Genomic DNA, 10,493 nt, shown 5'->3' with positions numbered 1-10,493 from the left:
TTTAAATTTGCAAAGCGTAAAAGTGAGATTTATTTAACACAAAATCAAGAGTGAGGATGGTAAAAATTATATATATATAAATATTAAAAGTTATATCAAATTATAAGTTTATGATTTTGACAAAAAAATATATACAGTTAAATTATGTTGACTTGATTGACTAACAGGAGCAAGGAGCTATACAATTAAAATATATGTAAATAATTAAGTTGAATGATAAAAAGATTAATAAAATCTAATAAGTTGATCGTTGTTAACAATATTATTTCATCTTTTTTTTTCTGGTTCCAATCCTGATTGTGACTGCTCATCATCTCATCTTCAAAACCAAAATAATTGGATTTGATTTCATCTTTGGATTCCAATTTTAACCATTTTTTTGTAGAATTTCTTTCTTTTGTAAATCATGATTGATTATTGTCTATAAACCAAATGTAATGTGATAACAGAATGGATTGAGTTACATTGGATCCATAAACAAGTCACAATTCAATTCGGTATTCGCTTGATTCGGACAAATATTGTACATCTTCATGGGTTACAGCAATCTGTTTATGCCTTTTGGTTTGTTTACGGAAAACATGATAAAATGAAACTATAATGGATTAAAATATCTTCATTTGGCTGTCTCCTGATTTGGTTCCCAGTCTTCTGGATTGGAAGCGTTTTTTTCCTCGGATTGAGAGACAAATATTAAATTTTAAATTGTAGTCCTATCTGTTTATTATCACTTTGTAAGTAATATCTTTTTTTGTTTCGTATTTACAGGTATCCGTTGTTAATCTCACTTATAAGAATAGCATTTACGTATTTAAAATAATAGTAAATTTGTTATAATTAAGAGAGAAGTGGACGTTCCTCTCGATCGGGTGAATTAGGCCTTGATTCGCTGTAATCGCCATCAGTAGTTTCATTGATTCCCAAAACTTGGCATCGTTCAGAGTAGGATAAATATCCAGTGCTGTTTTTTAATGCGTACAATAGATAAATCGCTAAGCCTAGAAGAAATCAAGAAAACAAATTGAATATTAAATCAGTGAAGTAATGAGTCGAAAGTGTTGATTTAGAAGCATTGGAGGAGGAATTGAATGTATTTATGGTCTCCTCGTGTTGAGTATAATCGATCAATAAACAAAAGTGAATGACATATCGATCGAAATGTAAGGGTTTTAGTTGATTAAAATCAACACAAAAATAATCTCTAAATAGCAAAATATGTTTCATCTTAAATGCCGTATTTAACTACCTTATATCAATGCTAGAAATTATCTGAATCTCTAAATAGATACAAATCATGAATTGTGGGTGAGAGGATTAATCAAAAGTTATAGATTATTCAACATAAAGATATGAAATTTTCATACAATAACATGATTTGGTTTGTACAGTCTCATTATTAATTAACAAAATGTGTATAACCAACGTTTTACACCTCCATTCTAAGAGAATCGCTGATGCTCAAATAAAATAAAAATTGTCTAAAATCTGAAGCGATTAAAATAATTTATCGTTCAGCAGCTAGATTATGTATTGTTAAACTGGTTGACTTATGGATAATAAAGTTCCTGAAGCTCAATTCACAGAGAAAGCGTTGCTAGAAGATTTTATCTAGAATAATTTATCATAATCAATGAATAGAACCAATTAGCCATCGAAAATGAAAGCAATAATTATCAATAATCTATTTAAGCATTCGTGGCTGAAAACTGAGCAACCAAAACTATTAGCTTTGATAGATAATCAACATGTATTCAATGAATCTTATATTATTTACCAATTGTCATCCAAACTGCAAAACGAACCCAAGTTACTGGTGGAAGTTTCATCATTAGATAGGTATTGATGAAAATTGAAAGAATTGGTATGAAGGGAACCCATGGAACCTAAAGAATTGAAAGTAAAAATATTAGACAAATAACTAAAGATAATCAAATTGAAATGCTTACTTGGAAGGAAATAGTAGTTGAACTTCTGGGTTGTCGACAAAGGGCAGTAATTAAAATGAAAAGATAAAATATCGATAGTCCAGTAAATATTAAAGGAATGGTTTCCAAATGTGTGAGTTTCTTCTCAAAAACTACTAACAATAAGTCCAATATAAGAACATTGATACCTAAAGAAATTAAAAATTAAAAATTGAAAGATTGATCAAATATACAATTAAACATCAATTGAAAATGGAGTTAGACCTCGATGCCTAATCTTTTTCACATTATATGGTATCCAAGCAAATCCATGTTCAATTTTTGCGATAATTTAAGCACAATGAACATTGATTCAAATCTTTTGAATGTAAATCATAATGCCTTAGGCAATAAGTCTTGAGTTGATGTTGATAATTAAGCGATTTATCGGGAAAAATTGACCATCGATATGCTTGGATACCAAACTATGCGCGAAAGATAAGGTATCGAGGTCTAGCTCCATTTTCAATTCTGTATATGAAATGTAAGTGGATTAATAAGTTATTGGAGTGAAACTTACAAATTGATAGTATTAAAAGTTTGCTGAAAAATGAAGTTTGTGCATCAGGTTTATTCAACTTTTCAAGATTGAATAAACTTCGAAAAAAATTTCCAGTTATTCGAGTTACTCCAACAGAACGAAGTTGATTTGATGATTCTGGTATAGAGTCTTGGTTAAAGAGTACCTCTTGTGAACTTGATGTAACAGGATTAGAATCAGAAGTTTCACTTCCACTTTCATGTCTGAAAGATAAAATACAATGCATTAGCACTAATGTATTGATAAATAATGAAATTATGACAATAATAATGCTTAAGATTATGCGATAAAGATGGAGAGTAAATGTAAACAAAAAATGGAAATCTGATCTGTTTCTGATTTGCCAAATATAAATTAAAAGATGATGCATCATGGGAATATGATGAATATGCTGTAAAGATTAATAAATCTGAATTCACCTTAGAATGAGAATGGCCACTGCGACGAGAGTGTAGGCAAGAAGAGTGCCTATTGACATCATATCTGCGAGTTCACTAACGTCAAAAAGAGCAGCCATAGATCCTGAAAAAATACCTGAAATTATGGTAGCTAAGAGAGGAGTTTGGGTTTTTGTGTTAACATTGGCAAGACTTCTAAAAATAAGTCCATCACTGGCCATTGCATAGAGTATTCTTGGTAGTGGAAACATGGCTCCCATCAAACTGGTTGACAACCCAGCAAGAGCACCAATCGTAATTATCCATTTGGCGAAGTGGAAGCCAGTTTGATCAAAAACATAGGGTAGTGGAGCAGATTGATTCAAGTCGTAATAAGGCCACATTAGAGTTTGAATGCTTGAAACGCCAAAGTAGGCGAGAAAACTGACAAAGAGAGAGGCAACGATACTGATTGGTATAGCCTTTTGTGGATTTCGTACTTCTTCCCCGGTTGTGGCAATGATATCAAAACCGACAAAACTATAAAAACAAGTGGCAGCTCCTTTCATAACACCTGAAAAACCAAAAGGTAAAAATCCACCAGTACCACTTCCACTTGGAACAGATGATTCAGGAATTTTCCAATTTTTGAAATCAACTTTAAATGATCCACAAACGATCACAAATATGACAATAGTTAAATTAACCAAAGTAAATACGGAATTGAATCTAGTCGATTCTTTCACTCCGATTGCGAGCATAACTAAAAAATGGAGAAATTTATTGATCGTTAGAAATGACGAAACATGAATAGAGTATTATCAACTAAAAGAACTAACTTGTTAAGAGTAATGTTATCCCAAACGCTAAGAGATCAGGATAAGCTGATATATGAGATATTCCAATGGGCATCCATTCTTGAAAATGATGCGCTATTGTTCCATTGAAAAGAGAATCCAAGTATCCACTATATCCTCTTGCGACTGAAGCTGTACCAATCACATATTCGAGTATCAAATTCCAACCAATCACAAATGCCGTAAATTCACCGACAGTGACATAACTGTAGATATAAGCTGACCCCGCTCTTGGAACTCTAGCACCGAATTCGGCATAACAAAATCCAGCAAAAACGGAAGCCAAAGCAGCAAAGAAAAATGATAAAACCACTGCTGGACCAGCTTCTGTACTCGCAACCTTTCCAGCTATCACATACATTCCCAACCCTAAGGTACTTCCAATACCTTATTTGGAAAGCAAAAAAGAAAGAAAGCAATGAAAAATAGATCAATCTAACAACACTGACTAACAAAAAAGATTATCTATGACTTACCTAAGGCAGTTAAATCCAATGTTCCTAAACATCGGTTCAATGTACTTGGTCCTTGATTGTCATCTATCTTTTTTCGACGAACAAGAGCTTTGCCAAAAGATTTTAAACTCATCTCGTAAGTCTAGTAATGGTGATTTTGTCTCCTTATATCACGGAACCAATAAAGATGAGTAATTAGACGAATAGATGGATTACACTATGAAAAATTAAAATCAAGGATTAGTTAAATTAGAGCAATGAGACAATGGGAATTCTTGGAAACTATGCTGAGCTCCTAAAAAGCACGATAATAGAGAATTAAAAGACTAATATTAATGTGCTAAAGCTTAAATTTAACAATGAAATCAGTGAAGATTGATTAGATCAACTCCGGTAAACTAAACCATTGCATAAGTAGAGATTAAACTACATAACCTTCCCCACGCCTACTTGATTGATTCAATTTTTGATGATTATCAAACTGGATGGATACAAGTAGAAACATGAGAAGAAACTTACGATGAAGAGTTACCTTTCAATGAGATGAATAAGAGAAAATGGAGCTTCTCGTGAGCCACAGAAAACAACTATACTGACACAATAATGAGGAAGCATTGACATCAGGTGCATACAATTATTTCATAACGGGTTAAAAATGTGACTAATTTGTTAGAATCGTTGTAAATTTGGTCACTATAATTATTTTTCTTTTGTTTCAAGATTCCTTATGAGTCATCAATCACAGTTTAAAAAAGAATAATTCGGGTCTAGAATCTGTAAGGACAAAAACATTTCCAAATTAAAAACACACAAAACGCTGATTTATACATTTTTACGGATTATGGTTCCACTTAAAGAAGTGAAAAAGTGTAAACAAGTAGCAAAAAAGCAATGAGAAAATGACTTACAATGATCTTAATAACAATAGACAGTCACCAAATTTGCCAATACATTGATGATTAAAATTCCAGAACGCTGCGACTTGATTATCCATCAAGTCGCTTTAATTACAGCTGTTAATTAAAATTTGACAGAAAAGGTTGAGTCTGCAGGTAGACTCATTAGTTTTTCGGTTTTTGTTTAGGGTAACCAACTATTACGGTTAGTTATTTTTAACCGTCGGATTTTATTTCAACCAAACAATGAGCTTGTCTTCTTTTCATGTTTTCAGAGGTCGCTTTTTTTTGCTCTCTGGCAAAGACTCTTTGCTTTGAAATTTGGTCTGAAATGTTCAATGTTGATGTTCAGAATTAACTGATTAATGTGATTTACTCTGTGTTCAGTTTATAACATCATAAATTTTCTATATTAACTTAAATTATTAGTTATTCGGTGAGGAACAAACAATCAGTGTAAGATGAAAAGTCAACAAGATTTACAACATCAACAGCAGCAGCAACAGCAGCAGCAGCAACAACAACAACAACAACAGCAACAACAACTTCAGCATCAACATCAACAGCAGCAACAATCTCAACAATCAAATCAACAACAACATCAATCTCAAGCCCAGTTGCAACCACAAACATTAGTCTACTCGCCTCAAGTTCCAATCCAATGTAGTTCAATGTATTCACCACAAATTATGCTTTCACACAATGGTACTATCATGCCTATTACGGCTTTACAACAAGCTGGAGGGAATCTTATTCAAATGACACATCAATATGGTAATAAACAGAATAAGAATGTAGCCATTGCTGCTTCACCACAACAACAAATGCAAGCATCTCAACAGCAACCACAAATCACGCTAGTAGCTTCTCAACTACCAACAATTATACCGAATAACCAGCAACCAACCATTCTGCCCAATCCTGGTAAATCTAATGAACCAAGAGGGAAATTGGTAATTTTACTTGTTTTAATCATTATTCTTTAAATTTTTCTATTTTATATTGTCTGAAAGTATCCCTTGCTAGAGTTACATTATTTTTGCATGTCAATCTCATTATTTTTTTATTCATTTTCTATTCCCAGGCTGCCCGAAATATCTCTAATTCTGTTTCTCCTAAGGTTTGTTTTTTTGTCTTGTTTTAATTTATGAATTTAACTTTTACTAGGTAACTTTATTTTTTTGTATACATGATCTAACCTTTTTTCTTTTTATTGCAGGTAATATCTCAAGGAACTCAACAGATTCAACCTAAATCACCTCATATTCTCCCTCAATCGGTCATCACTAGCCAACAAGGTTTGATGGCACAACAGTTTAAAACACTGCCGCAAAATAGCTTTATTACCGGTCAATCACCCCAAGGACTGAATAATCAATATTTTATTCAGGCTTTCCCTGGACCTACTGGACCTACTATATTAGCGCCAAACAACCAACATTATCTTCCTAGAGCTTCAAATCAATCTGACATGGTGATAGTGGCACCTAATTCTTTCAATACTACACCATTTTATATAAATCAGAGTGGTACAGCCTTTGTTAGTAGCAATTCTCTTAGTGGCACTTCGGTCATATCAGTTTCTTCAAATAATTCTCACACTGCCACCAATACAACTCAATCAGGGATAAATAAAGGGCAAACATGTATGATTGCACCAGCAACTCAACATACGCCAACAACAAACCGATATAAAAATTTAAAACCCGCCATAGTTCAGTCATCTATTGGTACACAAACATCTACATCAGCTCCTTCAACAACTGTATCTCAAACATTAACTCCAATAATTACTCATAATCATCCTACTAATAATAATTCTACTACAACATCAATGAATGTCTCGAAAGGAAAGTCACAAAAAAACATTCAAAGCTCAACAAATAAAATACCAATTGAGAAACAAGGATCAGAGGCACGTCAAACTATGACTGTTACATTGATTCCTCAAGTTAATAATCCATTGGCTGCACAATCAATCAGTGAGAAGATGATTTCTCAAGATAATTCTTGTAATACCAGTACAATGGGAACAGATCCGATGGGGGCCAATAAAACCGATGGATCTTATCAGACATCTAAAGCAATTAATGATGAAAGTAAATTTGCTCAAAATGTTCCGAACAAGGGCCAAGAAAAATTAAAAAATAAAACTGTGGCTGCACGAAGTGTTTCAAATAATGCTCTGAAGGAAAAGATGATCCAATCTCCAAGCAGAGATGTGGACGGGAAAAAAGATGCTGCTATTGGAAACGATGTTGGTTTGATGACGCCAGTGATCTCTGAGAACAATGCTCCTCAAGACATGAACAATTTGAATAATGGACGTAAAAAATCTACTAATGGTGTTGCTAGATCAAATGGAGCAAAAAGTCCACAAAAAGCTATAGTCAAACCTTATCTCAATGAAGAAGTGTTAACACATGTTATAGATGGATTTGTTATTCAAGAAAGTCAATCACCATTCCCTATAAATACTGAAGGTTCTCAAGAAGCAAATTCAGAAGGGACAATCATTGCATCAAATGAAGATGATGAAAAAGAGGATACAATTATTATGAATGATCAAATGCTTGGTAAAAATATGTCATCGGAAGCAGCAATTGCACCTCTGAAATCTAAAAATGACGCTGTATGTGAATATTGTGGTAAAAGTATCACAAAGGGAAACAAGAAGAAAAAATCTAAACGTTTTTGTTCCAATATTTGTGCCAAAAAGTTTGCTAATAATGCAAATATTCCCAGTATTGTCAGTACGGAAGATTTTGAATCACCAGACAAAAATATGAACAAATTTACTGTTGAATCTAATCAGGATTCAAAAACAGATCATAGTCCAAATCGTGAACCTAATCTGAAGAAGGTGAGCTACAATTCCATAATTACTATAAACTCTCTCATAATGTCACATCACGGGATCAGCATTTCGACCATTCACATATTATGTCGAATTAAAAAGATAGTTAAAATCTCCTCAGAATTAACCCGATAGAAAATGTTAACTGAGTTGACATAATTCTGTGACAATTGAAGAGAGTTTACAGTACTAAATTAAAATGTCAAAAAACGCTAAACAATCATCTCTTTACAGCCAAAAACCGATATCTCACCAAATCGAGGTAATACTGAAGCTCCATCTGAATCCATGGACACAAATGAAGGAGGTTTCATCCCTGCAAGTGGAACAAATCCTAATCTATGGAATGTTAGTATTGTTAATTTGGACCATTTCTTTAATCAATCTCATTTAAGAACAAATTGTCATTTTATTTTCCCTTTTCTAATATTTATTTTTATTGTATCCATCAGGTCCAAGATGTTTATGATTTTGTACGAAATTTACCTGGATGTCAAGAATATGCTGATGAATTTAAATCCCAGGAAATCGATGGACAAGCACTCATGTTACTTAAGGAAGATCATCTTATGTCTGCTATGAGTATGAAGCTTGGACCCGCTTTGAAAATTTGCTCCAGGATCAATTCATTATTCAGAGCTGAAGCTGCTAAAGCTCAACAATAATTTATCAATACAGTAGTTTGTATTGTCTACAAGCATTTCAGTATACCTTTCAATCAATTTTTTAAATCTGTGATGCTTCATTATATTTTTTTTTGACTTGACAAATTAATTAATCTCATAAGTTTCAATGCTTCACTTTTTTTGATTTGAATCATGAGAAACTAGATTATCCCAGCGTCTAAATGTATTTTATCGTCATTCATGGTGATTAGATGTGATACCGCATCTTATTCAAACTTAATTAGCTAATCATCGCATCCACATGGATAAATATATTTGCCATTGAATCGTGACTATTGACTTATTCAACCAATGAACTTTTTATCCTGATCATTTTGTATTTTTATCCAATTTTTTTATGAAAATACCATTTCCCTTTTGCTTATATATATTTATAAAAGTAATGCACCTTTTCATCTGAATCTATCTGTACAATGATTCGGTGATATTTTCCACTTCACACCATCCAAGTTAACTTTATAAATTTATTTCTTAAATTATGAACCTTAAATTTGCATTTGTATTGATTAGTCTTTAAAATGAAATTAACATTAATGCCAATTAATAACAAGAAAGTTTCAAACTCTGAGATAAATCAGTTTTTTAAACAATGGTAAGTATTCCCTAAAATTTACAATCGACTGTTCAGATACAAAAACATTGATGCGAATACGTTGACGAATACAAGTCCAGAACGACTTGGTTATCGATTGAGTCACTTAGATTACAGCTGAAAACATGAATATTAGAAGATATTAAAAGAATATTATAATAGAAGATAAATTCATTGTTTGGTTGAAATAAAAATCGATGATTAAAAAGAACTAATCGTAATAGTCGGTTATCTTGCCCAAAAACCGATGAGCCTAACTACAGACTCAACCTTGTCTTTCAAAGTACAAGAGCTAGATCGGTCCAAGATTCAGAATAAAATGAAATATATCAATCGAAATGATGAGTAGAATATGTTTCCCTAAAACCAGTTGGAAATTCATATTACCTAGGGAGTTCCGTTAGGACGGCATTAGGATCACATGAGAACTAGTTTTTCAGATGACACTTTTTATTTTGATTTCGATGAGGCCATGAGGATGAAGGAAAAAATTCTAAACCTGAATTCTCGCGATTTTTTAAATATCACACTTAGAGAGTTATTTAATGGAAAAATGATCTAAGGATAAAATCAAATGCGATTGAGAGCCAAAAATGTCGTCTTCGAGAGCTTAATCTTTACGCTGCAACCGGCGTTTGCCAATAATCCTTCAGGTAATTTTAACTATGCCTAGCTAATTGATGTTTACATTTTTTATGTCATTTTAATAGATTCTACTGGAACTGACAAAGAAATTGAGCGACAATGTGGATTTATCCGTGAAGCCGAGGAATGTCACAGAAACTTTACCACCCAATGTGCCACAGAATCTCAGAGAGAATTGATTGAATTCCTTGGAAGTGGAGTTAAAAAAGTTGCTGATGAGTTCTGTACTGCTGGAACCAAATTACGGGAAGACTACAAGAAACATGCTAAATGTGTCTCCGAATCACGAAAAGACTCAAAGACATGTACAAAAGACTTGAAAGCAGCTTTGGAAATAATCTCGGACATTCAATGGGACAAACGTATTTCAACCAGTTGTTGTGCCGTTAAACGTTTCGGGGATTGTGTAACCACCAATCTACGAACCAAATGTGGTGATGAAGCATCAAGATTACCCGAGATTGTCTGTCAATGTTACAAAGGGGACAAATGTGGACAACTTCCACCTTCTGGAACTGCACTGACTGGAACTGAATCAAATAGTTTATTGTCAAGAGTTTTCTTAACTTTTGTTGGCAATCAAGTCTAAAACACTAGTTAACTTATACCTTAAATCTCTGGAA

At 32.9% G+C, this 10,493-nt stretch overlaps 3 protein-coding genes across 4 annotated transcripts; 2 read left to right on the top strand and 1 right to left on the bottom strand.

Moving 5' to 3' along the window:
• Positions 1–6: 6 nt before the first annotated feature.
• LOC107362490 (cationic amino acid transporter 3) lies at positions 7–5,213 on the bottom strand. 2 transcript variants are annotated; one of them, XM_015929567.3, is made up of 9 exons: positions 5,103–5,213; positions 4,714–4,968; positions 4,216–4,411; positions 3,722–4,126; positions 2,925–3,645; positions 2,485–2,708; positions 1,947–2,113; positions 1,775–1,883; positions 7–998 (listed from the first exon to the last, which is right to left on the bottom strand). In XM_015929567.3, the coding sequence occupies exons 3-9, from the start codon at positions 4,325–4,327 to the stop codon at positions 838–840; spliced, it is 1,899 nt and encodes a 632-aa protein (XP_015785053.2). In that variant the 5' UTR covers positions 4,328–4,411; positions 4,714–4,968; positions 5,103–5,213; the 3' UTR covers positions 7–837. The 2 variants fall into 2 exon arrangements, with proteins under 2 accessions (XP_015785053.2, XP_015785054.2); XM_015929568.3 differs by having other exon boundaries at positions 4,727–4,968.
• A 162-nt stretch (positions 5,214–5,375) lies between these two features.
• LOC107362488 (uncharacterized) lies at positions 5,376–9,116 on the top strand. Its single transcript, XM_015929565.2, has 5 exons — positions 5,376–6,043; positions 6,175–6,210; positions 6,310–7,953; positions 8,182–8,295; positions 8,400–9,116. The coding sequence occupies exons 1-5, from the start codon at positions 5,552–5,554 to the stop codon at positions 8,610–8,612; spliced, it is 2,499 nt and encodes an 832-aa protein (XP_015785051.2). The 5' UTR covers positions 5,376–5,551; the 3' UTR covers positions 8,613–9,116.
• Positions 9,112–10,484, top strand: LOC107362198 (uncharacterized). The gene is made up of 2 exons (XM_089265906.1): positions 9,112–9,132; positions 9,899–10,484. Exons 1-2 carry the CDS (start codon positions 9,112–9,114, stop codon positions 10,457–10,459), a joined length of 582 nt encoding a protein of 193 aa, XP_089122032.1. The 3' UTR covers positions 10,460–10,484.
• Positions 10,485–10,493: the final 9 nt, after the last annotated feature.

Source organism: Tetranychus urticae, chromosome 1 (assembly GCF_039701765.1).
Source record: "Tetranychus urticae isolate SD_2017Ah chromosome 1, NJAU_TeUrti_SD_1.0, whole genome shotgun sequence".
Classification (NCBI taxonomy): domain Eukaryota; kingdom Metazoa; phylum Arthropoda; class Arachnida; order Trombidiformes; family Tetranychidae; genus Tetranychus; species Tetranychus urticae.
Note: the sequence above shows the minus strand (reverse complement) of the source record. Positions and strands in the feature narration are given on the sequence as shown.

Bases quoted from the DNA above. Each gene is read 5' to 3' on its own strand.
- LOC107362490 (XM_015929567.3), bottom strand. From the start codon at position 4,327: ATGAGTTTAAAATCTTTTGGCAAAGCTCTTGTTCGTCGAAAAAAGATA. The intron at 2,114-2,484 runs GTAAGTTTCACT...TAATTTCTTTAG, and splicing joins ACTTTTAATACTATCAATTT to GTATCAATGTTCTTATATTG. The intron at 1,884-1,946 runs GTAAGCATTTCA...TCAATTCTTTAG, and splicing joins CAACTACTATTTCCTTCCAA to GTTCCATGGGTTCCCTTCAT.
- LOC107362488 (XM_015929565.2), top strand. From the start codon at position 5,552: ATGAAAAGTCAACAAGATTTACAACATCAACAGCAGCAGCAACAGCAG. The intron at 7,954-8,181 runs GTGAGCTACAAT...ATCTCTTTACAG, and splicing joins GTGAACCTAATCTGAAGAAG to CCAAAAACCGATATCTCACC. The intron at 8,296-8,399 runs GTTAGTATTGTT...TGTATCCATCAG, and splicing joins CAAATCCTAATCTATGGAAT to GTCCAAGATGTTTATGATTT.
- LOC107362198 (XM_089265906.1), top strand. From the start codon at position 9,112: ATGAACCTTAAATTTGCATTT. The intron at 9,133-9,898 runs GTATTGATTAGT...AACTATGCCTAG, and splicing joins TGAACCTTAAATTTGCATTT to CTAATTGATGTTTACATTTT.